This window comes from Aotus nancymaae, unplaced genomic scaffold (assembly GCF_030222135.1).
Source record: "Aotus nancymaae isolate 86718 unplaced genomic scaffold, 86718_ANA_hifiasm-v0.15.2.pri h1tg000018l, whole genome shotgun sequence".
In the NCBI taxonomy this organism is placed as follows: domain Eukaryota; kingdom Metazoa; phylum Chordata; class Mammalia; order Primates; family Aotidae; genus Aotus; species Aotus nancymaae.
In genome coordinates, this window is record NW_026988430.1 from 303,309 (window position 1) to 331,116 (window position 27,808).

The window sequence follows — 27,808 nt, forward strand, 5'->3', positions numbered from 1 at the left end:
CCTTATTGCTGTGTCTGATCTCCATTGACTGGAGGCAGACCTCACCATCTAAACTAAAACCCAATTGGCTAACAACTTGAAACTTCTAAACAGGTAAAAGCAATGGAGAGCTGGGACATGCCTGTGAGCACGTCCAGCACAGATATCTTACTTAAAGTACAAGGACATAGAATGTACCAAGTGCCTGTAAGCAGGGCATGTCTAACAGCTACATGGGACAGGGCTTAACAGAGTTATTAGCACACTTAGGATTTAACAGAAAGAAAACTTTAAAAAGGAACTTTTCTACTTCCCACAGTGGCTCAGGGCCAGGGGAGGACTCGGTTCAGGGCCATAGGCAAGTAGGTTCAGGGTTTGGCAGGCAGGGCAGGGTGATTGGTTCCTGTGGCCCCGTGGTTCAGCCTGTCCCCACTCCCTGCAGACATTCCTGTAGTCCTCGCATGGCCATTGGAGCCCAAGATGGGCTGTGAGCTGCAGTCCGTGGTCCTGTCCTGTGACTTCCGGCCGCCTCCCAAGGCTGTGCAGTGGTACAAGGATGACATGCCCCTGTCTCCCTCTGAGAAGTTCAAGATGAGCCTGGAGGGTCAGATGGCCGAGCTGCGCATCCTCCGGCTGGTGCCTGCTGATACCAGTGTCTACCGGTGCCAGGCGGGCAGTGCCCACAGCAGCACTGAGGTCACCGTGGAAGGTGGGGCATGAGGGGCACGGGGCCACTGAGAGGGTTTGGGGAGGTGTTGCCCGGTGATGTGGGCGCTGAGGCCCACTGTGTCCTTGAAGCACGGGAGGTGGCAGTGGCAGAGCCGCTGCAGGACGTGGAGGCCATAGAGGAGGGCCGGGCCAGCTTCTCCTGTGAGCTGTCCCATGAGGATGAGGAGGTTGAGTGGTGGCTCAACGGGACACCCCTGTACAACAACAGCTTCCACAAGATCTCCCATGAGGGCCAGCACCACAGCCTGGTGCTGAAGAACGTCCGGAGGGCCGATGCAGGCACGGTGCGTGCCTCCTCCCACAAGGTGTCCACCTCTGCCCGCCTGGAGGTCTGAGGTGAGCCATCCCATGAGCCTGCAAGGGCCCCCACTAGGGATGGGATGGCGCTGGGCTCCCCTCACCCTCCCACCCCTCCTGCAGTGAAGCCAGTCGTGTTCCTGAAGGAGCTGAATGACCTGTCCACCACGGAGCACAGCACCCTGGCTCTGGAGTGTGAGGTCTCTGACGCTGAGGCCCATATGGTGTGGCGCAAAGATGGCATGCAGCTGGGCCCCAGCGACAAGTATGACTTCCTGCACATGGCAGGCACTTGGGGGCTTGTGGTGCACAACCTGAGCCCTGAGGACACTGGCCTGTACACCTGCCACGTGGGCTCCAAATAGACCCGGGCCTGGGTCAGCGTGCATGGTGTGTGCTGTGGGCACGGTGGAGCTCCTGGAAGGGGGGCATGCTGGGCGTGGCTGTGGGGCCAGCCACTACCTGGGTGGCTCACATCATTCTCTGAGATTGAGGGGCTGCTCTGCTGAGCTGGAGAGGCCAGGGGGGCCTCCTAGGGGAACCATGGCTTGGCGTGGTCCTGTGAGGTTTGGGTGCAGGCAGGTGGATCCGGGGGTGATGGGTCCTGGAGCCAAGGTTGGAGGCTATGCTCTCCCTGCCCAGTGTGCTCCAAGGGACACAGCCAGGGATGTTGCCCTGAACCAGGGGCCGTGTCTGCTCGGAAGCCACCAGGCCAGTGTGGGGGCACCAATGGGGATGACCAGGCAGAAGCTGAGATGCCAGGCAGGGGCTGTGAGTAGGCCACATCTCTGTCCTTCACAGGGCCCCAGCAAGGCCCCAAGACCATGGGGCTGGCAGGGTGGAGCCATCCCCAAACCCAGTCTTGCAGCCTTGGAGGCGCACGTGCCCTGGAGCTTGCCTACTTCTCAGGGGCAGGTCCCTCAACTGCAGGGCAGTACCTGGCCCCCATGTGTGCCCACTGTCCTGGCTCCATTACTGGGAGTCCCCATCCCGGTCCCAGTGGCATCCTGGTGTGGGTGACAGGCAGCATAACAGGCCTGCTGACTGGTCCCTGACAGTCTTGTAACAAAATAGGGAAGGGACAGGAGGCTGGTGAGTTTGTCCTGGAGCTGGGTCCAGCCTGCCTGGCAGCCCCTTGTCCAGGGTCCAGCACCTCCTCTCCTCCCTGTGGCCACTGTGGGTCCTCCCTCTCCCTGCCACCCTGATTGGAGCTCAGAGCTGTTGGTTACACAGATGCCAGGGTGTGGCCAGCTCCTGCAGAGAGGCATCTGCTCATTGGCTGAGGCAGTGTCCCACCCTCCCCCTCGGGGCCTGGCCTCTCCCAGGGTCTGGTCCCTATAAAGGACTGGGGGGATCCGGCTCCTCCTGGGGTCTGGTCTCTGCGAGCTCTGATCTCTCCCAGGGTCTGGCCCTCCCTAGGTCTGGCCGAGGGCAGTGCCATCCTCTTGGCTGGACTGACAGTCTCTCCCATGGCCCTCAGATCTGCACGTCGGCATCACCAAGAGGCTGAAGACAATGGAGGTGCTGGAGGGGGAGAGCTGCAGCTTCAAGTGCGTCCTGTCTCATGAGAGCGCCAGCGACCCGGCCACGTGGACAGTCAGCGGGAAGAAGGTGGGCAGCTCCAGCTGCTTCGAGGCCACACGGCAGGGCCGAAAATACATGCTGGTGGTCCGGAAGGCCACACCGAGTGATGCTGGGGAGGTGGTCTTCTATGTGCGGGGCCTCACCTCCAAGGCCTCACTCATCGTCAAAGGTGGGCGGGGCCTGCTGGATGGGGGCTTGTCACCCGGGCTGGGGGGTGGGGAGCCTGGGCCTGTCCCCAGGGGTCCAGGAGCTGGGCTCCCCGGCTGCAGAAGCCGCTGGGGGCGCTTTTGGGGCCTGCCTCCCCCCGCTGTGGCCCAGCTCCCCTTCTGGAAGCCTCAGGGCCTGAGGCACCTGCCGGGTGCTGGGGGAAGCTCTGAGGTGGCAGTGGGGCCACACTCTGAGCTCTGATGAAGGGCTGGATTCTGGTCCAATCTGTGGTCCAAGTGCCCTGAGTGCTCAGTAGCTCCCCAGAGCTGGGGCTCACGGGGCCAGTCTGGCAGCACCGGCCCGGCCCGAGGCCCCAGCCATGGGCTCCGCTGATGTCACCGCCAGCACCTGAGTTCATGCCCCTGATGCGCACGGTTGGTGCAGCTCAGCGGGCGGGGCTCACTCCTGGGACGCCGACCACGGCCACACTGAGTCATCGGCCTGAAAGATGCCAATGGATAAAATTCTGTGGTGGTTGATCTTCCTGCCTCCCGGTCCCATGCTGGTGATAGTGGGGACACTGGCATTCCAGGACTCTGAGGCTCCTGAAGGTAGAGGCGCCAGAGTTTGAGGGATGCAGGTTCTGTTGTCTTAGTCACCAGAGAGCGAGTGTTCCCAAACGCTCATCCTTGCCCCAGTCCTGGTCTTGGCAGAGGTGGGAGGTTTTGGCTGGGTCTGTGCCTGGGGTTGTGGCTGGCACCATGGCCCTGGCTGGGCCTCAAGGGCAGCTATCCCTGCTCCCTTCAGAGAGGCCAGTGGCCATCACGAAGCCCCTGGAAGACCAGCAGGCAGCGCCAGGGGAGGACATGTAGCTGCGCTGTGAGCTGTCATGGGCGGGCACCCGCATGCACTGGCTGAAGGATGGGAAGGCCATCCAAAAGAGCCAGAAGTATGATGTGGTCTGTGAGGGCATGATGGCCACACTGGTTGTCCGTGGAGCCTTGCTCAAGGACGTGGGTGAGTATACGTGTGAGGTGGAGGCTTCCAAGAGCACAGCCAGACTCCGAGTGGAAGGTAAATGCCGCAGGAGCCCCACTCGTGGCCCTGGAGCAGCCTCTCTCCCCTGGCAGGGCAGGGGGCCACCCCTAGAGCCCAAGCTACTCTGTCCCAGCTGGAAGGGCTCACCCAGGTCCCAGAGCTTCCGCAGCCAGGCCTGGATGATAACGGGGCCAGTATGGGGTCTGCGCGGGCCTCACACCCCACGTATTCTGCTTCCATCTCCCTGTCCAGAAAAAGCAAACAGCTTCACAGAGGAGCTGGCCGACCTGCAGGTGGAGGAGAAAGGCACAGCTGTGTTCACGTGCAAGATGGAGCACCCCACGGCCACTGTGACCTGGCGCAAGGGCCCCGCAGAGCTTCGGGCCTCAGGGAAGCACCAGCTCAGCCAGAAGGGCCTGACCCTGTGGCTCACCATCCGCACCCTGGAGAAGGCAGACAGCGACACCTACACCTGCGACATCAGCCATGCCCAGACCCAGGCCCAGCTCCTGGTGCAAGGTGAGGCGGCCGAGTGTGCATGGCCCAGGCTTTGAATGGCACTGAAGACTTGGCAGTGGACAGGCCCAGCTTCAGTTTCCTATCACGAGGGTAGTGGGGTGCTCCCTGGCTGGCCACCGAGGCTCCAGCATGGCTGTGAACGAGCTGCCAGCTCTCACTTCCGCGTGTGTTTATTCAGTCACTGTGTGTTTCTCCCTGGGTGGCCGCTGAGGCTCCAGCATGGCTGTGAATGAGCTGCCAGCCCTCACTTCCACGTGTGTTTATTTGGTCACCGTGTGTGTCTCTCATGCACGCAGGTGCCTGGCCCATGTGTGAGCTCTGCATGTATCTGCACATACAGCCTGTCACCCTTGTCCCAGAGGGACAGCCTGACTCGGCCATGCCAGGCAACCTCAGGTGCCCCCAGGGAAGAACTGACGGTCATTAGTGTTGTCATTGAGAGTTACACTGGCATCTTAGTCTTTCTCTTGTTGCTTATAACAGAATACCTGAACTGGGTCATTTATAAAGGAAAGTAATTTACTTCTGGAGACTGCGAAGTCCAAGGTCAAGGGCCACATCTGGTGAGGGTCCTCTTGCTTCAAGGACTCTCTGCAGAGTCCCCAGGAGGTGGCACATGGCATCCCATGGGGAGGGGGCTGAGGGTGCCAGCTCGGGCCTCTCTCTATCTTTTTGTAAAGCCACCACTCCCATGACAGCGCTTTAACCTGTTAAGCCATTGATCCATGGATGGATTAATCCATTCCTGAGGGCAGAGCCCGCTCACCCAATTTCTTCTTAAAAGCCCCACTCTTTATGTTGTCACATTGGGATTAAGTTTCAACATGAGTGTCCAGGGGGACACTGAGATCCTAGCAGGTGGCTTTTTGATCTTACTGTTTGCCTCTGTGGTTGAGTGGCAGGCAGAGTGAGAACTGTCCTTCTCTCCACGCTGTAGATAAGAAAACTGAAGTTTTAGTGGGTCCATGGCCAGGGCAAGGTCATGGGGCACATTGGCATCAGGGCAGGCGAGGCCCAGCCCCCGCACCACAGCCTCCACTTGGCTCTGGAGTCCTGGGCTGGTGTCCAGACCTGAGTTTGCAGGAGGTCCCTACTGAGGTCTGAGCACAGAGCATTCACAGGGTCCTGTATGTGAAAGGCCCCAGCCTTGATCATCAGAAGTAACACAAACCAGGAATCGTCACTGATTTTTCCTGTGCAGTGGATTTGGTGACCCTGGTGAAAGCATCCTGTTACCACAGTAAAGCACCATGATCTCAACTTGGTACCCATAGTTAATGTTTTAAAAAGTTATCAAAAGTGGCTGGGTGCAGTGGCTCATGTCTGTAATCCCAGCACTTTGGGAGGCCGAGGTGGGGAGATCATGAGGTTAGGAGTTTGAGACCATCTGGCCAACATAGTGAACCCCGTCTCTACTAAAAATACAAAAAATTAGCTGAGTGTGTTGGTATGCCCCTCTAATCCCAGCTACTCGGGAGGCTGAGGCAGGAGAATTGTGTGAACCCAGGAGGCGGCAGTTGCAGTGAGCTGAAATTGCACCACGGCATTCCAGTCTGGGCGACAGTATGACAGTGTGAGAGTCTGTCTTGAGAAAAAAAAAAAGCCATCAAAAGTGAGAGTCATAAGATAACAAAAGTTTAATATGGCTGGGTGTGGTGGCTCACGCCTGTAATCCCAGCACTTTGAGAGGCTGAGATGAGTGGATCACAAGGTCAGGAGTTCAAGACCAGCCTGGCCAACATGGTGAAACCCCATCTCGACTAAAAATACAAAAATTAGCCAGCTGTGGTAGCGCACACCTGTAGTCTCAGCTACTTGGGAGGCTGAGGCAGGAGAATTGTGTGAACCCAGGAGGCGGCGGTTGCAGTGAGCAGAGATTGCACCACTGCACTCCAGCCTGAGCAACAGAGTGAGACTCCATCTTAAAAAAAAAAATGTTTAACATATGAGGATGTGGGCTGGCCTGGTCAGGGAGACCAAGCCACTTCCGTTTGTGCCATCCACTGATGAGAGCTTTTGTCCATGCGTGTCACCCGGGCAGGGTCGGCTTCTGTGGAGTCATGCCTGGGGTGCACTGTGTACACAGAAGGAATCTGAATGCAGGGCCCATCTCAATATTCATAAACGGTTGTCTCTTATCATTCCTAATTCACCAGCCAAAAAGCCTCCTTTCTAGGAATTCACATTTTCCATCTTCCAATCATTTGATTTAAATTTCAACACAACTGCAGCTTTATTTTTTTTTGTGACAGTCTTCCTCTGTCACCCAGGTTGGAGTGCAATGGCGAGCCTTCTGCTCACTGCAACCTCAGCCTCCTGGGTTCAAGCGATTCTCCTGTCTCAGCCTCCTGAGTAGCTAGGATTATAGGCACATGCCACCATGCCTGGCTAAGTTTTTTGTATTTTTAGTAGAGACGGGGTTTCACCATGTTGGCCAGGATGGTCTCAAACTCCTGACCTCATGATCCGCCTACCTCAGCCTCCAAAGTGCTGGGATTATAGGTGTGAGCCACCGCACCTGGCATATTTTTTTTCACACTCCTGTTTCATCTGTTACTAGAAGAGTTAATTTCATGGCACAATTGTAATGACACACACAGCCGGCATTAGCAGGTGGTAAAATTCCGTCTCTAAAAAAAATACGAAAATTAGCTAGGTGTGGTAGCATGCACCTGTAGTCCCAACTACTCAGGAGGCTGAGGCAGGAGAATCACGTGAACCCAGGAGGTAGAGGTTGCAGTGAGCCAAGATCATGCCACCGCATCCCAGCCTGAATAACATAGTGAGACCCTGTCCTGAAAAAAATAAATAAGTTACAATCCACAGCACACTGCTGTACCTAATTTAATTCTCACAATTCACTTAACACAACATGACTGATAATTTCACAAACTACCAAAATAAAAACCCTTATTGGTAAGTGCTTCTTAATTACTCACAAAGCTGAACAAAACTAGTACTATTAATCATAGAATTCATAGTTATGACTCTGCAAGCTTGCACTAGCCAAATGAAAAGCCTGAAGCCATCATAATTATTATTAGTCAAGCACTTAAAAGAAAAATATACATTAATGATGTTTTAATTCAATAAAACAACTTGAATATACCAGGAAAGCTGTGGCTTCTGCTAAAATGAGAATAGTTGCAGTTATGCAGAATTCAATTTTTTCATCTTCAGACAAAAAAAAAAAAAACAACTCCAGCAATGTCTTCATTGTTGTTCTTAAAATAGGTGACATCAGTCTCCCAAGATTTTAAAGCATATGTTATATACTTTATGTATAATATTATGGAAATGTAATTAGAAATGCTTCTATTAGTTATGTTTGACTATATATCTTAAAATCTTGACATGACTTTTAACAATGTGTAAACTACCTTAAGTCAAACTGTAAAAAGAGATTTCTGAAGAATCACAATGCAGGGTAAATGCATGACTAAAGCAAAGGTTTTAATTAAGGGAGCAGAGTTTGGCCAGGTGTGGTGGCTCACACCTGTAATCCCAGCACTTTAGGAGGCTGAGGAGGGTGGATCACAAGGTCAGGAGTTTAAGACCAGCCTGGCCAAGATGGTGAAACCCCATCTCTACTAAAAATACAGAAATTAGCCAGGTGTGGTAGCAGGCACCTATAACCCCAGCTACTTGGGAGACTGAGGCAGAGAACTGCTTGAACCCGGGAGGCGGAAGTTGCAGTACACCGAGATCGCACTGCTGCACTCCAGCCTGGGCAACAGAGTGAGACTCTGTCTCAAAAAAAAAAAAAAAGATAACAGAGTTCAAGTTCTGCAACGCACTAGCTCAATAATCTTGGAATCTTGGACATGCAGTTAAAGCCCTCAAGGACTCAGTTTCTTCACCCTTAAAATGTAAGTTTAGAGAACAGGCAGTGATGAGGTGAGCATAGTGTCTGGCCTCTTCCTTGCCATTACATATTTTCTTTTCAGTGCACTTTCAAGCTGTTGAACAAAATTGTTACAAAAATTGAACCATTCCCTAAGCTTCAGAGATCTTCAAAATAAGGTCAGTTTTTGAAAACACCTCGGGTTCTAATTTGCAAAGCCATTCCTTCCATGTACATACTTAAACTTAAAATGATAACTGATAGTCTTAAATCTCTGTACTATTTCTTACCACTAAAGGAAGGAAGAAAAAGCACTCAATTCAAAACCACGTGTGAAAAAAGTTCAGGTATTTAAAAACAAATGAACAAAAAAACACTTCAACTTAAGTCCATACAAAAAGTATCTTCAGTCAGAATGTGACCAGGCTGAAGGAAAACAATGACCTCTTATACCACAGCAGGTATTTTCTGGGCATCCCTAAAGCTTAAACTCAACTATGTGCCTAACAATTTCCAACTCAGATGTATCACAAGGACTCAGTTTGAGATCTGATAAGTTAAGGAGCCAGATGGTCATATGGGTTCCTAATTTCCTTCAGAGGTACAAGTTCTCTGCTGAGGCAGAAAAACGTGTGTATGTGGGCATCCTGGACTGCAGATCAAATTCCATACGCTTTCCTAGCAGTTAAATGCAGCAGCATAATAACTGAGACTTAGAAAAGGAACCTGCAACTCAAAGTACCTGCATGTTCCACCTTTCTAGGCAGTCCCATATATTTTGCAAGATACACTTAACAGCAGAAGTAAGAAACTTCTTTTCATCAAAATAACATTTTAGCCTCTGGAGATTTTCTAAACAGACCACATGTTAAGATATGGAAATCCCTGGCAAAAACCCAAAGCACAGACTTGTCAACTAATCACAAGTATTCTAGAAAAGCTTTTAGTGACAGTCAAGTAAACACTGTGGTTAAAAGCTTAGGCTCTGGGATATGAATTAAGGATCTACCTGTCATTAGCCATAATCTCTTACATGTCACCATTTCCTCATTCATATAATGGTAATAACAATAAAACCTGCTTTATATGGTTACTTTGAGAATTAAATGAAAAAATGCACGTGAAGTGTTTAGTACTACATCTAACACATATAAAAGTTTCAATAAATATTATTCATTATTATTAATCTAGTCCCTCACTATAAAGCATATCTATACTACTTTCTCCTTTCAGTAAACATATGAGTCCCTACTGAGCCTTTATTATGTGTTAAGTACTATTTGTTCATTCCCATTGTGTGTGTGTGTGTGTGTGTGTGTGTGTGTGTCTGTCTCTGTCTCTCACCATGTCTCCCTTGTCTTTTTCACTCTAGAAACTGCATACCCCAGATTATAAAAGGAACTAGGCCAAACTACAAATTCACACAAATTGAAGCCAAACCAATCAATCAATCAGTGAAAAACAATTCCTTATGGAAGGGGACTCAAATATGATAATGCATATTTTATGATGCAAATAATGAACAAAATCCAACAGTCATCCCTTAACAATACTTTCTCCAAGACTTCTTAGATAAATCCAATAACGTAAGTCTCCCTTCAAACAGCTTTGATGTCAATACTGCTAGCCCATCAAGTATTCTTAGTGGTCAGGCATTTTTCAGAAGCATTTTATTTAAGGGAAAAAAAAAACAATAAAAATACCTTTGGTACCACTGCTTAGTTTTGCCCTCTTTCTCTTGCCCAGACCTGGACTACCATTCTGATCATCCTGAAGGAAAATAAAATTAGCATTATACACAGTCACATTCATAAATTTATACATTTTATAAATGTGTTTACAAATTATATTAAACACACAATATATGCATGCTTACATACTACTAATCAACATCTTTGTATTTGCTGTAAAATATATTTCAGCGCTGTTAATTTTAACTTAAAAATATAGTGAAATATCCCTCATATTAAAACACAAGAGCTCATAAATATAATCTCTGCTCCTAATGGAAGACTCTTAAACACCCCAAAATGCCAATACAAAAATTTTCCTAACCTTATAAATTAACATCAAATGCACAAAGAAGCTAAAGGGTGGAATGGGAGAGATTATTATAGGAAGGTAGGAGAGAAGAGGAGAAGACTAAAACAATGAATAGAGGAAAGGCTTTGAGGAGTCTAAGACAAAATGAGTTGAGGAAATCAAATTTTGAAAAATAAGCATAACATATTAGAAGTTGGAGTTGACACTTAAAAATAATAAAAACAAATTAAAATATGCTTAGAAAAAAATCCAAAAAGGAAATACAGACATTTCTGCTCAATGTAATATATACATTCTAGAGAAACCTTGCACTAAAAATAATGCTTAATATCAGGGTGGTGAGGGGGCAAGGGGTGGAAACTCACAACGTTTTCAAGTTTATAACCAGAGAAGTAACAACATCAATAATTGGTACCCAGGGAGATCATGTGCATGCCCAGGCAAACATCTTGTGGTGGTTTAAGGCTGTATCAAAGCATGTTAACACTGTATAACAGTGTAAGAAAGCCAGCCAGCTACAACAATACACAGGGAAGAGGAGCAAAGAAAGGAAACTGCCTCTTGTAAAACCAAGGTAAAAGTGGCATTGCACCTCTTGGGGAGGAAGCCCTAGGTGTAGGTGCTCATTTTGGATTTTCTTAGTATAGTGCTAAAAAGGCTCCTGCTGTCTTTGCAGGAGAGTTCAGTTTTTTCCTCTCCAGCTAAAGGTTATGATTCTACCTCACTATACCAGCTCTCCTAAACCAGGGAATGTTACATATGAATCAACAACTGCCACATTATACTGATGTATTTTCCCTATTTTCCAAACACATATGAGCCAACTAATATTTATAAACTGATGTGATAGTATTTAGCATATAGTCATTTGTGCAACAATGGTGCTGGTGGCAGGTTAGAACTGTAGTATAAAGATACTAAACTACAGTATTTAACATCTGTGTATTCCAAGATACTTTTATCAATTAGCAGCCATCCAATCTCTAAAGCAGAAAAGTAGCCTCAGTTTTATGCTATAGCTCTATTTACTGGTGCAGCTTCCTTAGCCTAAATCTAATAGTTTTAACTTCAGGTTTCGTTCAAGTTCAGCATCAGTCCTCAGGGTCATTCTCCAGGGTTTTCCAGAGCTATCTCTTAGCTCAGTCATTCAGCATTTACTGGGCACTTCAATATGTCCTCTCTGTTAATCTCCTCCTTTGCCAGGCCTTTCTGGCCATCCACCTGGCAACAGAACTGACAGTCAAACTACAATCTCCTCCTCTTCTGCCACTCTCAGCTTGCCACTGGAGAAATTCACCAGAATTAAATATGAAGCCTTAAAAGACAGAAAACAGACTCAGGAATATAAGCATACAGGGCCCAGAGGGTTCAGAAATTTGAGATTTTAGCTAATAGCCATTTATGAAGCTGGCTCTTCAACACCTGAGAGAAAAGGCAAACTTGGAAAAACATGTTATGTTCCAGGTTAGGATTATTTCATAATTTCAAATATAAACTTCCTATGAAAAGAATATCCTTGATCAAGGATGTTCATGGCAATATGAAGTTTTATAAATGTCCTGGCTTTATACACTTTCAGTACAGGTAGAATCTGCAAAGCAAAGGAGGGGAAAGTCATGCCAAGAAGAGAATATAGCATAAGCAAAGGCAAAAGACAGAAGCCTGAAAACGTGGACCACTGAGTTGGCCTTACATCATGGTAGATATCAAATACAGCTAGGAAGGGAGATTATCTGCATCTGAGCTGCTGGGAAAATGGGCACTCTTATATACCAATGGTGAGAATATACAGTAGTACAATTTCCCTGAATGGCAATATGGCAATCTTTAGAACGGAATTCCAGTTCTAGGAATTTAACACAAAGAATCAGACAAGTCAATTGGGACTATATGCATACCTATTCATCACAATGTTATTTATAATGGTAAAAAAAAAAAAAAAAAGTCTTTGGTTTTCAATAAAAGATGATTAGGTAAATAAATAATAGCACACCCATACCATATAAAGAAAAACAATGCTGGAGCTCTATATTCATTGTGACCACATGGATGCTCAAAAACTATTATTATAAATGAGAAAAGCATGCTATTTAAAATAGCATATGCAGTATGAAATCATTTAAGTATTGCTAATATTCACACATAAAATCTGTTAGTATATTGCTTTTTATAGATGTTCAAAATGGTCATTAAAAAATGATAAGTTATACAGGAGTATATTCAGCATGAAACCATTAAAACATATCATACATAAAATCTGTTAGAAAGTCAGATGTTTTAAAGTCATAACACAGATGAAAAATAAGAAAAAATTAAAAAAAATAAAGAATGTCAGATGTTTCCCATGAGTCACCACTAAGTGATAGAGATTTAGGTAATATTATCTTTTTCTTATTATTTATTTTCTATTTATTCAACAATAAATATGGATTGTAGTTTTAAGTTAATAAACATCTTTTTAAAATACAAGTCTGATTTCCAATACTACTTGCTCCAACAATAACTATATTATCAGTCATAAGTCCTATATTTTTATTTTTAGAAAGTACAATACTGTTAACAAACAGGAATTACTCTTAAGAGTGGAGAATTCAGGCATTAAGGAAAATGAAAACAAACAGCTCTCATAACCACAATTTCCCATCCCTCCAAATTCATGATGTGGAGCTGAGGTTCATTTGTCCCTGAGGAAGCAGTATAGGACCCTAAGAGAAGATGACGGTCCAACTGACAAGAGGAAATAAATCAAATACAATCCCAACCCAGACAGCATTTACACAGCCCTCAGGAATACTTTTCAGGCCTTAAATAGTCCCTGAGCAGGGAAGTAGGCACCACTGCTGCATGTGTTTCAGGCACAAAATATGGACATAGGTCCAAATCATTTTGGAAAAGAAACAAGAAGACATGAGACAACAAAATCCAAGAAAAAGAGATTCAAACTGCCAATCTACAAAATCTACAGATGGTTTCTCAACCCAAATTAACCTTTCTTTTTTTTGATGGATTTTCTAGAAAGATGAAAACAATGTGAGCTTCATAAAAAGAAGTCAGGTAAATTCACAGCTGGTTACAACAACATGCAAAGAATATTAATACAGAACACACAGGGCCAGAAGGAATATTTAATATGTCACCTTATAAAAATAAAATCCAAAGATCGTAAAAGACTAGAATGGTAAGATGAAACTTAAAAATTTATGTAAGCCCCTATAATCAGACTGTTTGCTTTAAGTCAACTTCACAAGTACAACACTAGAAGGGAACTCTGACTTGTCAGCTGTAAGGTGGGGCCCAGAGGAAAATGCTGGGCATTTATTTTACCTCTGTGGCTCCTGCCAACAATTTAGGTAGCTGCTAAAAAAAATAACAAAAAGCTTTGGGCTTTAACGAAGACACAGCATGCTTATCAAAAGATGTCCCATCACTGTGCACTGAATCAGAACATAGATTTTAAAAGGGAATGAGTTTACCAGACAGAGGAAAAGAAAGAACTATGCACAACAGAGAATACTGATATCTAAAGGTAAATATTTAAAACAGTGTCATATGGAAATAAAAATCTTTCTAGAGGGCAAAACAAGAAATATGTGAATGTGAACGTTACAATATTTAACACAAGATTGAGAAGAATTTAAAAATTAGAGCTATCAAAGGAATAAGTTGCCTCATAAACTAGGTAAGCTCCCTATGATTAGAAGTATTTATGGAGAGGCTTACCAACTGTCAGGAATGTTGTAAAATCAATTCCTACACTGGAAAAGAAATACATGAAATATTTCTAAAACCTTGCCCACCAACAGTTTATGTGATTCCCCACCCCACCCTCACTATTAATGTATTTTATGATACCAAATTAAAAAACCTTATGCCTCCAAAAGTAAAATTAACTTTTTTTCTTTTACCTATTCATTTATGAAAAGTATCTCTAATTTTTTATTTCAATTGTCCTACTTTTGCGATTATTTTTGGAAATAATAATCCAAATGATTCACTTGGATTGGGTCTTGAATAAAAAAAAGAATATTCAAAGCATATCTACACAGTAACTTATTTCATTTTGAAAAGTGATTACTTCTCAATTATGTAAGAGTATACAGAAAAAATGACAAAAGTAAACAAGCAAAATTTACAAACAGTGATAATCCTTGGATGGTAGGGTTGAATGTAAATGTTTTCTTTTTGTTTTGTCTGTCTGTTTTGAGACAGACTATCCTTCTGTCACCCAGAACGCAGTGGCCCAATGTCAGCTCACTGCAATCTCTGCCTCCCGGGTTCAAGTGATTCTCCCACCTCAGCCTCTTGAATAGCTGGGATTACAGGCACCTGCCATCATGCCCAGCTAATTTTTGTATTTTCAGTAGAGAGAGGGTTTCACCATGTTGGCCAGACTGGTCTTGAACTCCCAACCTCAGGTGATCCCCCTGCCTCAGCCTCCCAAAGTGCTGGGATTACAGGTGTGAGCCACTGCGCCCAGCTTATGTTTTCTTTTTTATACCTTTTTCTATTTTTCAATTTTCCCACAATGAACATTCATATTTTCATAGCTTCATAGGAGAAAAGTGTCTTAAATGATTTAATTTTATATTAACAGCTAGGTACTTCAAAGTCACAGAGATTAAAGATCTGGCCACTGTATACAGATAAATGGGCACTGCTTATGATTACAGCCACAGTGAATATAATCTTTCCTTGAAAAGTTTTTTATCTAAAAGATACTATTCCCTGAGAAACACTCTAACTAGACCCATTTACTTGTAGTATTAGAGATAATTTTAGTTTGAATTGAATTATCTGATGGTTATAAATTTAAACAAAAAAAGAATAAACATGAACTTAAATTTTAAAATATTTCATAAAGTTTGTTCTTAATTTTCGGGGGGTTCCATACAACACAAACAATGTTTTCCACTCTTACTTCATATGAGCTACACAAAAAAAAGAGTAAGAAGAAGCAGTATGAAGAATGTCAAGTGTATAAACAGCACTGCTGAGTACATAATGTTCTGTTACTCTAGGGACAGCAGGGACAAATATCGATACAACTTGCATGAATAAAATTAAAAAGACACAATACATATATCATTCAAATAAAACTTTCTGCAAATAAAACTCTTGCTGTTGTTACAGTTTCAAATCTGTTTCATTTTTTTGTTTGTTTTGAGACTGAGTTTCGCTCTTTTTGCCCAGGCTGGAGTGCAATGGCATGATCTTGGCTCACTGGAACCTCAGTCTCCCAGGTTCAAGCAATTTTCCTGTCTCAGCCTACTGAGTAGCTGGGATTACAGGCATGCGCCACCATACCCAGCTACTTTTGTATTTTTAGTAGAGACAGGGTTTTTCCATGTTGGTCAGGCTGGTCTTAAACTCCCAACCTCAGGTGATCCACCTGCCTCGGTCTCCCAAAGTGCTGGGATTACAGGCATGAGCCACCGCACCTGGTCCCTTTTTTAAAAGGAAGTGGTTAAATCAGATTACATCTAGAGTCTCTTCCAATTCTAACTTCTAACTTCAAACATTTTTTAACTGTTACAATTCCTACTCTATAGTAGTAATTAAAATGTTATTGTCCACTTATTCTCATCCTATCTTCCTTTACATATAATATCTTACCTTATAAGAATATAATTATGTAAAGGGTTTGCTTAATAATCCCATGGGCCTATAAGGTAATGATGTAGAAGCTCTAATCCTGAAACCATATCTAGCTCTTCACTAAATTTCAAATATAAATACTAAAACAAGTATGTCATTTGTGCCTACAGTTGTGAATAAAATGCAATACAACATTAAAATCCTTAATGAAATATTTAAATGGCATAAAATATTTATTTGTTCAAGAACATCTGTATCTGAGTACTCTTACTATATCATCCTCTTTCCATCTATCCTATCCCTTCATCTATTTCCACCTTAGCCTAGTCTATATTCTTAAATTTTGACAATTTTAATATATGTTAAAAAATACTTTGAGAAGAACAAAAGTAAAAGCAAACTTTAATAATCACATTTATTTTTAAAAGAGTTGATGGAAATTCTTATATTTCTCTCCAAATAAATCACACAAACTTGCTTATGATGCCTAGCCCCAATGTTATTTTTATTCCATGTAGGCCATTAGACCTAATAAAATAATGTTTTCCATTAATAAATAAAAGACAAACCAGATTAAAACAGGATATACAACCCCAACAAGAGACTAACAGAAGAGTCACAGTAGTTTTATGGCCTCGTTATTACTTAAATTCAAACATATATTTTGTTCTTTAACCTACAATGAATAGAAGTAAAATTTTAGTATATTTTCTTTTGCTTCACAAAGATAAAAGTCAACTCTCTAAAATATCTTAGAGGCCAGGCATGGTGTCTCACAACTGTAATCTCAGCACTTTGGGAGGCCAAAGTGGGTGAATCGCCTGAGATCAGGAGTTCAAGAACAGCCTTGCCAACATGGCAGAACCCCAACGCTACTAAAAATACAAAAATTAGCTGGGCATGGTGGTGTGCACCTGTAATCTCAGCTACTTGGGAGGCTGAGACAAGAGAATCGCTTGAACCCAGGAGGCGGGGATTCAGTGAGCTAAGATCACCCCACTGCACTCCAGCCTGGGCAACAGAGTAAGACTGTCTCAAAATAAATAAAGACAATAAAATAAAATATCTTACAATCTAAATATCAGCTTTTAGTCTCTTGATGTACAATAGTAACTATTATACTTAAGGAAAGCTTTGATTTTCATTAAAACTCTGTTACAGCCATTACTGGCTAAAGAGGCATTATATTATCAGTTGTAGTTTTTCTCAAAAGGTAGTACCACTAAAATAGAAAGTTTATAATAAATTATTGGTACATTATTCAGCTATTATCACTACCCACTATTATTAGATATCAACTGAATCCAGGGAAAAGAATGGCTAATGTCATATCCTGGTTGTGGAAGTTTTAAAACATGTTTACAAATTCTTTGACATTCTTCCCATCAAGAGGTGGGATCTATATTACCTCCCACTGAATCTGGGCATATTTTAGCAACTCATTTACAACTAAAAAGGATGAAGTGAAGTGACACTATGTAACTTCCAAGGCTAGCTCAGAAAAGGCTCTACAGCTTCTACTCTTGGGCTGTTGGCCTGGGAGAAGTGAGTCACTATGTAAGATGTCCAACTTGAGACCACCATGCTGGAGAAACCACATGCGGTCATACTGATCAACAGCCAGCTAAGTTCCCAGTGGACAGCCAGCAGCGACTATCAGACCTGTGAGTGAGCCATCTTAGATCTCCATCTCAGTTTGAAGCCCTCTGATGACAGCTGCAGCCAACAACGAACTGCAACCATATTAACCCAAAGTGAGAACTGTCTGGATGCCTTTCCCACGTTCCTAAGTCATAAAATTGTGGGCAAAATGAAACGGTAATTTTAAGACATAAAGCATTGGGCAAATTTGCTGCATAGCAACAGTAATGACAATCATGGTTTATCCACTTTACAGAAAGAACACTTAGACTAGCAGACAGAACAACTAGTAAGCAGTTTCAACTCCACCACTAACTAAAGGTCATTTACCAGCCTTAGTGAATCAGTCAATTCTCTGGAATTCAGATTTTTCATTCATAAATAAGAAAGACAAAGTGAATTATATGGTCCCTTTTAGCGCAAGTATTCATAATTTTTATAACCCTTGAATTGCCTGGCACTAACTTTCATTTCATTTTTGTTGTATCACATGACTTTTCTATTTCTTTTTTTTTTTTTTTTTGAGATGGAGTCTCGCTCTGTAGCCCAGGCTCGAGTACAGTGGCACGATCTTGCTCACTGCAACCTCCACCTCCCAGGTCCCAGTTCAAGCAACTCTTCTACCTCAGTTTCCCAAGTAGCTGGGATTACAGGCACAAGCCACCATGCCCGGCTAATTTTTGTATATTTTTTTTAGTAGAGATGGGGTTTTACCATGTTGGCCAGTCTGGTCTTGAACTCCTGACCTCATGATCCGCCTGCCTCGGCCTCCCAAAGTGCTGGGATTACAGGCGTGAGCCACTGTGCCCTAATTTTTGTATTTTCAGTAGAGACGGGGTTTCACCATGTTAGCCAGGCTGGTCTGAAGCTCCTGACCTCCTGATCCGCCTGCCTCAGCCTCCCAAAGTGCTGGATTACAGGCGTGAGCCAACACTCCCAGCCTAAATTATTTTAATAAAGTGCTCTGAACAATGACCAAACCATTTCATTATGTTATAGTTGTCTAAAGTTTCTACTGGCTACAGATATAAGACTCCTGCCCAGGTGGCTTTTGCTAAAGAAGTACCCATTCATTCACCCATTCATATTCAACTCCTAATCTTCTGAGAACTCACCTTTTGATAGGCCATTCCACCTCCCTACAAAATGCCCTTAAAGCAGAATAAACAGTTTAAAACTACAAGTGTATTATCAATTACTTCCTTCTATGGCATACGAAGAATTGGCATTCTTACTCCCACCATTCCCCTCCCCATCTTCAAAATGGAATTATTACAGTTTAGTTAAAATAATAAATAATGTTTACATAGTTTTGAAAGTCTATTTTAAATATCAGCAAGCTTTTCCCATTTGTCATTATAGCAATCCGATGCTCAGAAGTTACTAGCAAAACAAAAGCAAAATTTGTAAGCTAATCATTTACATAAGCTTTTTTAATGACTCTATTTTATTTCTTTAACACACATAATAGTGTTTACAATATGCCGGGCACCAGGGCTCTAAGTGCTTACATACATCAACTCATTCAATCCTCAGAATATTCTCATGAAATAAACACTATTATTTCCATTTCACAGATAAGGAAATTTAGATATGAAGAAGTTAAGACACTCGCCCAAGGTCACACTACTAATAGGTAAAGGAGCCAGAATTCAAACATAGGCAGTCTAATTCCGGAGTCAAACTCCTAAACAGCATAATAAACTGCCTCTCCAAACTGATGAAAATTCTTGAAAATTGTCCAAAATGAGACTTCACAAAATGTAACATTTTGTGAAAGCCTTTTTGGAGGGGAAGAACTACTATAAAATTTAGATTTTAAGGTGTTAAATCAATTACAAGACTTCCATAACAGAAAAAGTATATTTGGCTTAGTTCACATTATATTATCAACTCAAAATAAATTTCCAAAAGAAAAAAGACATATATGTTTAAATGTAATTTTATTTTTTAGATTTTAATAATTAAATGTATTAGAAATATAAAATTTAAATTTTATAAGCAACAAGATTATAAGCAAATATAACAGCAATTTTTCTCTTATAAATTATGCACTAATAAAATATAGAAATATAAGATTTATTATTCATAAACAATACAAAAATTGAAATATCAAATTAGTGGTCTTTTTCCCAGTACATAGCTTAAAAAAAAAAAAAATCTTTGACATGTAAACTGTGACTTTATTATGAGATTAGAAAAACAGTTACATTTCATAGTATTTTAATAAATTATTCTTAATTTAGCAGAATTTTCAAAAATATAGACCTTGTTCTGTCACTAAGTAATCGTGTGATCTAGGCTTCCCAGAAGCCATTCTGGGTTTCAGTGTCCTTGTCTACACAATGAAGAACTTAAACTACATAATACCTACAAACATATTGCTTTACTTTCAAATCATTCTGAGAAATACAAATATCAAAAAGCTAAATTTTGTTGCCTTAGGACACCTCATTCTAATGCTTATCTTTTTGGCGAAGTCCCACACTTATCCTTTTTTTTTTTTTTTTAGATGAAGTCTTGCTGTGTTGCCAAGGCTGCAGTGCAGTGCACAATCTCAGCTCACTGCAACCTCCACCTCTAGGGTTCAAGTGATTCTCCTGCCTCAGCCTCCCAAGTAGCTGGGCTTACAGGTGCCTGCCACCATGCCCAGCTAATTTTTGTATTTTAGTAAAGACAGGGTTTCACCATGTTGGCCAGGCTAGTCTCAAACTTCCAGTCTCAGGTGGTCCGCCTACCTTGGCCTCCCAAATTGCTGGGCTTACAGGCATGAGCCACTGGGCCCAGCCTCCAACATTTATCTTAAGTAAGTTTGGACCTAATAGGTTGATACTTCAACAGGAAATCTCCAGTGAAAACTCAAATTTAATACAGTAATTACAAATGGTGTTTCAGAAGGATCTCTTTCTTTTTAAACCACAGTTTACTAAAATACTGAGGTAGTAAAGTTATGGGCTACTCTTGAATAACAACTGTACATTTTTCATGAGCTAGAAACAAAATAAGCTAATCAAATTCCATTTAAGAAAAATGCATCTCTTCTTTGGCCAATCTCTTCTTTTTTGGCTCTGAATTTTTACTACAATTACTACTTTTCTTACAAAGAATAATACTGTTTTAGCTCAAAATAAATTTTTCCAATAATGAGTAAAGTTTGAGAGGTTTTTTTTGGTTTAAATATAGAAAAGTTACTACTGTTCAAATTTAATATTTAGACAAACCTTGAACTGCCAGAGAACTAGTACCAGCAGATGGCTCCTGCACACCATATACAAGCTTATCCTCAGGATATGTAAGTCCAGAGCTCTTCAAAGCTACAAGGTACTTCTCATGACTTTTCTTTGCACAAGCATTTTCCCCAAGACCTAATTAAAACAACCTTAAAATCAGAAAAAAATATTCCATTCAAAATCTCAGTATGGTCTTTTCATTAACTAATATCTATAAATAGGTAAATATTCTAATGGAGGGGGAACCCTAGAATGAATAATGTAAGATAGCTTCAGGTAACATTTTGGTGCTTATGTTTATCACCAGAATATACAGCATGTTTATACCAAATAATGAAATCTACAAAGTAGGTGAGCATCTAAAATATCCAAGGGAATGTGGGACACAAAGATTAATAAGACATGATCTTAGCTTTCAAGGAACCTGAAAATTACACAAAAGACAGGCAGAGTGTTAATATGGTAGATGATAATTATGTAGTAGAATTCACCATTTGGCTTGACAGTCTGTGCTCTCATGATACCAACCATGCAGTTATACGAAGCAGAGTGCTTGGGAAAGGCTTATGAATGTATTATACAACATACCATTCAACAATTCTAAGTTTTATAACATAAACTGTGTATTATTAGAAAATCTTAGGCCATACAACCCAAAAACCTAGAATATCAAAAGTGAAAATATAGACATGATAGTTGTTACTGTTTAAAGAAAGGGGATCACTTCTCAGCCTTCTGGCTAAGATCGAGTGCTTAAAGAGAGGTAGAGCATAATTAATTGTGTCACATCAAAAGTTAGGAGACCTGGGTTCTAGTACCAACTCCAACATAAATTAATTGTGAGGTTTAAATATGTCATTTCATTTTTCTAGGGCTCAGTTTCCTCATCCATAAAACAAGAAGTTCTCTTAATAACTTCCAGCTTTAGCATTCTATGAAAAATCTACAATTTATCTTTTTTAAGTTCTGAAATACTCAATTTCTTATCATTATAATAATATATGTGAACTATAAACTTCTTTTAACATTTTACTTACCAGAAGTCAGATCTTTGTAATTTTGCTGGTTTGTCAAAACCTGAGTAAGAACAGACTACATGGCTCCTCCCATTTTAGTTAGGTCTTCTAAAAGGGAAATTTGAAGTTCCAAAAGCTGAAGGACTTTGTTAAGGTCCTTTTCTGATGGTCCATCAGCTGCTAAAAGGAAAAAAATCAAATAAGGATGATTTTCTTTAAAATATCTTACTAAAAATAACAGTATTTATTCTTTCAAAATTACAGTGGCTTATAGTACTTTATAATCAAAAAAGTCAATACAAGAACTCTGTTTAGAAAATTGGTATCTACCCAGCACCTACCCAAGCAAGGGTAGACTTGCTCAGGAATTCAGTCCTTTGGAAAAAAGATGGAAAAACAGAAATGACCTCCTAAGGTATGAAGTACATAATTTGTATAAGAAGCATTTGAATACAAAAAATTAGCCAGATGTGGTGGTGTGCACCTGTAGTCCCAACTACTCAGGAGTCTGAGGCGGGGGAATGGCTTAAGCCTAGAGGCGAAGGTTGCAGTGAACCGAGATTATGCCACTGTACTCCAGCCTGGGTGACAGAGTGATACCCTGTCTCAAAACAAAATGAACAAACAAACAAAAAGTAGCATTTGATCTGTGGGCCCTATACTTCCACATATATAAATGTTACCATAAGATCATTTCAGAAAAAGATAATATTTAAGAAAAAGTTTAGATCACATCCTAGAATAAAACAAGACAGAATTCAAATATATTAAGAGTAGTATAAGAATATTAGGACAAAATTATGTCAAATTTTAACCTGTATAACAAATAACCCGCTGGGCGCAGTGGATAATCCCAGCACTTTGGGAGGCCAAGGCAGGTGGATCACAAGGTCAGGAGTTCAAGACCATCCTGGCCAAGATGGTGAAACCCCATCTCTATTAAAAATAGAAAAATTACCCAGGCATGGTGGTGCATGCCTGTAGTCCCAGCTACTTGGGAGGCTGAGGCAGGAGAATCACTTGAACCTGGGAGGCAGAGGTTGCAATGAGCAAAGAACACCCCACTGCACTCCAGCCTAGTGACTCCAGAGTGAGACTCCATCTCAAAAAATAAATAAAAATAAAAATAAATAACCCATCCCCTATAATAATCCAAAAATACAGATTCATGTTAGCTGAAGGGCAAAGCAACTAAAAGATAACTTTTCATAAACATGAATATTATTATTAAAAACTAAAAACTTAAAATAAAAACAGGCAAATAGAGCTGGAGAGAAAGAAAAGCAGCTTAGACAACAACTAAAAAAGAGTATTAAAGATGAAAAGAATAGAGATGTTTTACAGAAGCCAAGGTCTAAAAGGAAGGAAATGAATAAAGAGATATATAGCTTAACCATAATTGCTTTTAAAACAAAAACAAATGAACAAAACCACACCTATAAAAGAGGTGATGGAGAACCTGTGTGTCCAAGAAAGCAGATGTCCATTTCATTCAACATTTATTCAGAATCTCAAACCCTACTTTCTCAGTGTAAAGCTAATGCTATTTATTATTCAACTTTATATTCTCCTCAGTGACTTACAAAGTAACATAGTAGATGTTTAATTAATGTTTGCTCTTGGTTTTTGAGGGCTCTGACACGAGCTCTAACACAGATTTAAGGGTTATAGGGTGAATGAGAAACAGAATTGAAAGAAATTGGGAAACCACAAGATCTTAGAGCTTTCATTGCCTTGGATTAGGTTATTGTAAGTCCTTTAATTTTAAACAGTAATCTCTATACAAGTCCTTTAATTTTAAACAGTAATCTCTATACAAAAATGCAGATTTTTTTTGGGAACAGACAGCAATTAATGCTGAACAGAAGTAATAATATAAGGAAGAAACTTTCATGAACCTACATTCATGCAGTTCATCTTTAGATAAAAACTGTTTCTATTCTTTCCTTCATGTTTTCAGATCATAACATAATTATAAAGCTATGTATTTATGTTGTCTACCTTTTATAATGGTAATGTTAACCACAATATCAACAAAAATATACAGGCCAGGCACTGTGGTTCACGCCTGTAATCCCAGCACTCTGGGAGGCCGAGGTTGGTGGATCAACTGAGATCAGGAGTTTGAGATCAGCCTGGCCAACATGGTGAAATCCCATCTCTACTAAAAATACCAAAAATTAGCCAGGAGTGGTGGTGGATGCCTGTAATTCCAACTACTCAGGAGGCTGAGGCAGAAGAATCACCTGAACCCAGGAGGCGGAGGTTGCAGTGAGCTGAGATTACACCACTGCACTCCAGCCTGGGCAACAAGAGCATAACTCCATCTCAAATATACACATGCGCACACACACACACACACACACACATAAAATACACTTTAGTGTGAAGTATTCTTTGATTAAACTAATGATAAGCTTTACGGTTCTCATAATAAATAATTTCTGTTTCTAAAATAGAACGCCTGTAATATAAAACGTAAATTCCCAAAAAGGTCTGCTAACTAGTGTGTAAGAAATAATGCAGAAGGCAATTTCAATAACCCAGCTAGTAACTGATTCCTTAATTTCAAAGAGACAGTAATCTGGAACCAAATCAAAATAATATTTTTATCTATATATTCTCTTTTTTTTTTTTTTTTTTTTGACACAAGGTCTCATTCTGTCACCCAGACTGGAGTGCAGTGATATAATCATAGCTCACGGCAGCCTTGAACTTCTGAGCTCAAGAAATCCTCCTATCTCAGCCTCCCCAGTAGCTAGGACTACAGACACATGCTACCACCACACCCAGCTATCTTTTAAAAGAGTTTGTAATGGCTTCTTGGGCTTTTGGCCAAGATCAAGTATAAAAATGTTTGTAAAGACAGGATCTCTATGTTGCCCAGCTGGTCTTAAACTCCTGGCTTCAAGCAATCCTCCTGCTACAGCCCATCAAAGTGCTGGGATTACAGGTATGAACCACCATGCCCAGCTTATTTTTCCATATTTTAAGATATATACTCTGTTAAGTAGAAGTACTTAACAAAGGATTGTATGTTTTTGCTTAAAATGTACAAATAAGGAAGTATAATGGTTTCCTCACAATAAAGATAAGATAGTTTAAGAAATGAGGACATCATATAACATTCCTCTACACTTTAAGGATAGCGACAGAAGATGAAAATGTGTGCCACAGTTTCAAAATGAATGTAAAGTTATTTATAGTGCTAAATAATTTTAAACCTCTAAAATTAATGCAAAATGTAGTCTCTTATAGAATAGAAATGCAGGTATCATTAGAAAGATAAAAGACATAACAAAAAGTTAATAAATTTGATTCATACTACTAATTAATATCTGTAACTCACAATGTCAGACTGAGAACTTTGATGGGTAAATCCAAATATTTAACTAAATGAAGTATATTAATCAAGATTGTGATTAAATCTTAAAAGGTAAGAAGAACATCTGTAATTCTCTTTTAAATACTAACATGATGATTACACACACATATATTCTACCAGTAATCTGAAAGTGAGCAATTTGACCTTATCATAAGTTACTATATAATATATAGAGAGAATAAAAATATAATACAGACCCCTTAAAAAAAAGTTGATAAAGCATTTTATCTTCTAAAATCTAAGTTAAATCCAAACATTTCCAGGAGTTCTCAATTCTGCTTTATCCTAATATTGCAAATAAAGTCACTTTAACCCCACAAAATGGTTACTTCCTCATCTGCAAAATCAAGTAAGTTTGACCAAAAATGTTTATGACCCCAGAAGCAGAAAGCACCAAACTACATCTACTACAATATATCTATAAGGTTATATAATTTATTTTTAGCATGTTTCTATTCAGTCTGTATTTTATAGTCACCTCTTTTTAAATGTCAAGCAAAAAAAGATATCTGAAAAAATTCACCTCATTATTAATGCTAAAACTTTGTAAATTTAGAATTTAAAAAGAGTACTAACAAGAAGTAGATTAAAACATACCTGGTTCATTATAGCCTTCTCTTAAGTACTGAATAAGACAAAAAATAAATCTTGGAAGAACAAATTCAGACATCATCAGTAAGTCTTTAGGGACACAGGGAATATTTGAACTTGATTTAATTTGATGCCTTTTGCAAAACCTGTAATATGAAAAAGAAAAAAATTAACAGTAATGTCTAATCACCCAAAAACATATTATTTCTGTTTACAATACTCATAAACAGAATACAGGCCAATATAATCCTCCTTTATGATTTTTAAGTTACCAAGTTAAAAGAATATAATTTTAATCAGTCTTTGTATTAAAAAAGGCACTCAGGTAGATTTTTCCCAAGAAAAGACCATAAAATTAATAGCAAAATTCCAAATAGAATACAAAAAGAAAAATCTGATTAGAAGGCACATTTGTTAGCTGACATTTATTACTTTCAGGTACCTCTTTATGACTTCCACTCTTTTAAACCATTAAGAACATTATTGATTACTTCCAAAGAATTTATATTTTTCCTCACAATTTCTAACTTATTGCATTAATGAATAGGTAAGTGACATAAGAACTTGTAGTTTATTTTAAAAGTGTATACACTTAAGTGTATTCATTCCTTCTAATCTTGTTTATATTCAATTTTTCTTTCTTTCTTTTTTTTTTTTTTTTTTGAGAAGGAGTCTTGGTCTGTCACCCAGGCTGGAGTGCAGTGGCAGGATCTCAGTTCACTGCAACCTTTGCCTCCCAGGTTCAAGCAATTCTCCCTCCCTCAGCCTCCCGAGTAGCTGGGACTATAGGTGTGCACCACTATGCCAATTTTTAAATTTTTAGTAGAGATGGGGTTTCACAATGTTGGCTGGCCAGGCTGGTCTCAAACTCCTGACCTGAGGTGATCTACCTGCCTCAGCCCCGCAAAGTGCTGGGATTACAGGCATGAGCCACTGCACCCAGCCTATATTCATTTTCAAGTATGACTGGCATGCTTGAGCAAAAATGAAGTGAAGTATTCGTTTTTTTTCTTCTTCCTTAGAGACAGGATCTTGCTTTGTTTGTCACCCACATGCATCCTGGAAGTCCTGGGCTCAAACAATCCTCCCACGTCAGCTTCAGGCACATGCCACTATGCCTGGCTTTTTTATTTTTACTTTTTATAGAGACAGGGTCTTGCTATATTGCCAAGGCTGATGAACTCCTGGCCTCAAGCGATCCTCCAGCCTTGACCTCCCAAAGTGCTGGGATTACAGGCATGAGCCACTGTGCCCCACCTTGAAGAAAACTATTCTATAGTCAACATCCAAATAATCACAAGTAAGTTATTCTGTGACCAAACACATAATTACCACATTAAACATGTAAAATGCCTAGAAATAAGTAGAAGGGAAGATAATCTATTTAAGCTGTAAAATACAAAAGAGCTGAATAGAGAAAAACTACATTGTGGCTTACGCCTGCAATCCTAGCACTTTGTGAAGCTAAGGCGGGTGGACCACGAGGTCAAGAGATCAAGACCATCCTGGTCAACAAGGTGAAACCCCGTCTCTACTAAAAAATACAAAAATTAGCTGGGCATGGTGGCGCATGCCTGTAGTCCCAGCTACTCAGGAGGCTGAGGCAGGAGAACTGCCTGAACCCAGGAGGCGGAGATTGTGGTGAACCAAGATCATGCCATTGCACTCCAGCCTGGGTAACAAGAGTGAAACTCCATCTCAAAAAAAAAAAAAAAAAAAAAATTTACCTATAATGTTTGAATTTTATGTAACTGTCATATGTATAACTTTATAATCAAAAGGAAAAATTTAAACCAAAAGCAAAAAATAAGTTATACCATACATTTGGTTTAGTTCCACAATTTAAAACATCATTAGTATCCTTTGTTTGCCTCAAGGACACTTTTGAGAATCTAATGAAAATTATAACTCTTAAGAAAAAGTATACACAAATACAAAATAAAAGTTAGCATATTCACACTCTGCTGAAGTGTATCTACCCTTAAGGTAGGGCTTTTAATTGTTAGGTCAGCAGATTACAGTGCAGAGAGATGGATTTTCCTTGGTCCTCAAGGCAGACACACAGGCAGAGCCTGAGCAACCTTTTCACTTGCCTCTGTATCCCATCCAAATACCATTTTTCACATCTGCCATTATTATGATAAAAGTTAGGAAGCATTACACCTTAAGG

At 40.9% G+C, this 27,808-nt stretch overlaps 1 protein-coding gene across 1 annotated transcript in view; it reads left to right on the forward strand.

Annotated features, from left to right (window-relative positions):
* The window catches only part of LOC105731061 (obscurin), a 147,601-nt gene that overhangs the window by 10,026 nt on the left and 109,767 nt on the right, over positions 1 to 27,808 (forward strand). The window contains 6 exon segments of the mRNA XM_064377993.1: positions 422 to 688; positions 778 to 1,044; positions 1,129 to 1,395; positions 2,486 to 2,758; positions 3,544 to 3,810; positions 4,027 to 4,293. Coding sequence (XP_064234063.1) covers positions 422 to 688; positions 778 to 1,044; positions 1,129 to 1,395; positions 2,486 to 2,758; positions 3,544 to 3,810; positions 4,027 to 4,293 — 1,608 coding nt within the window.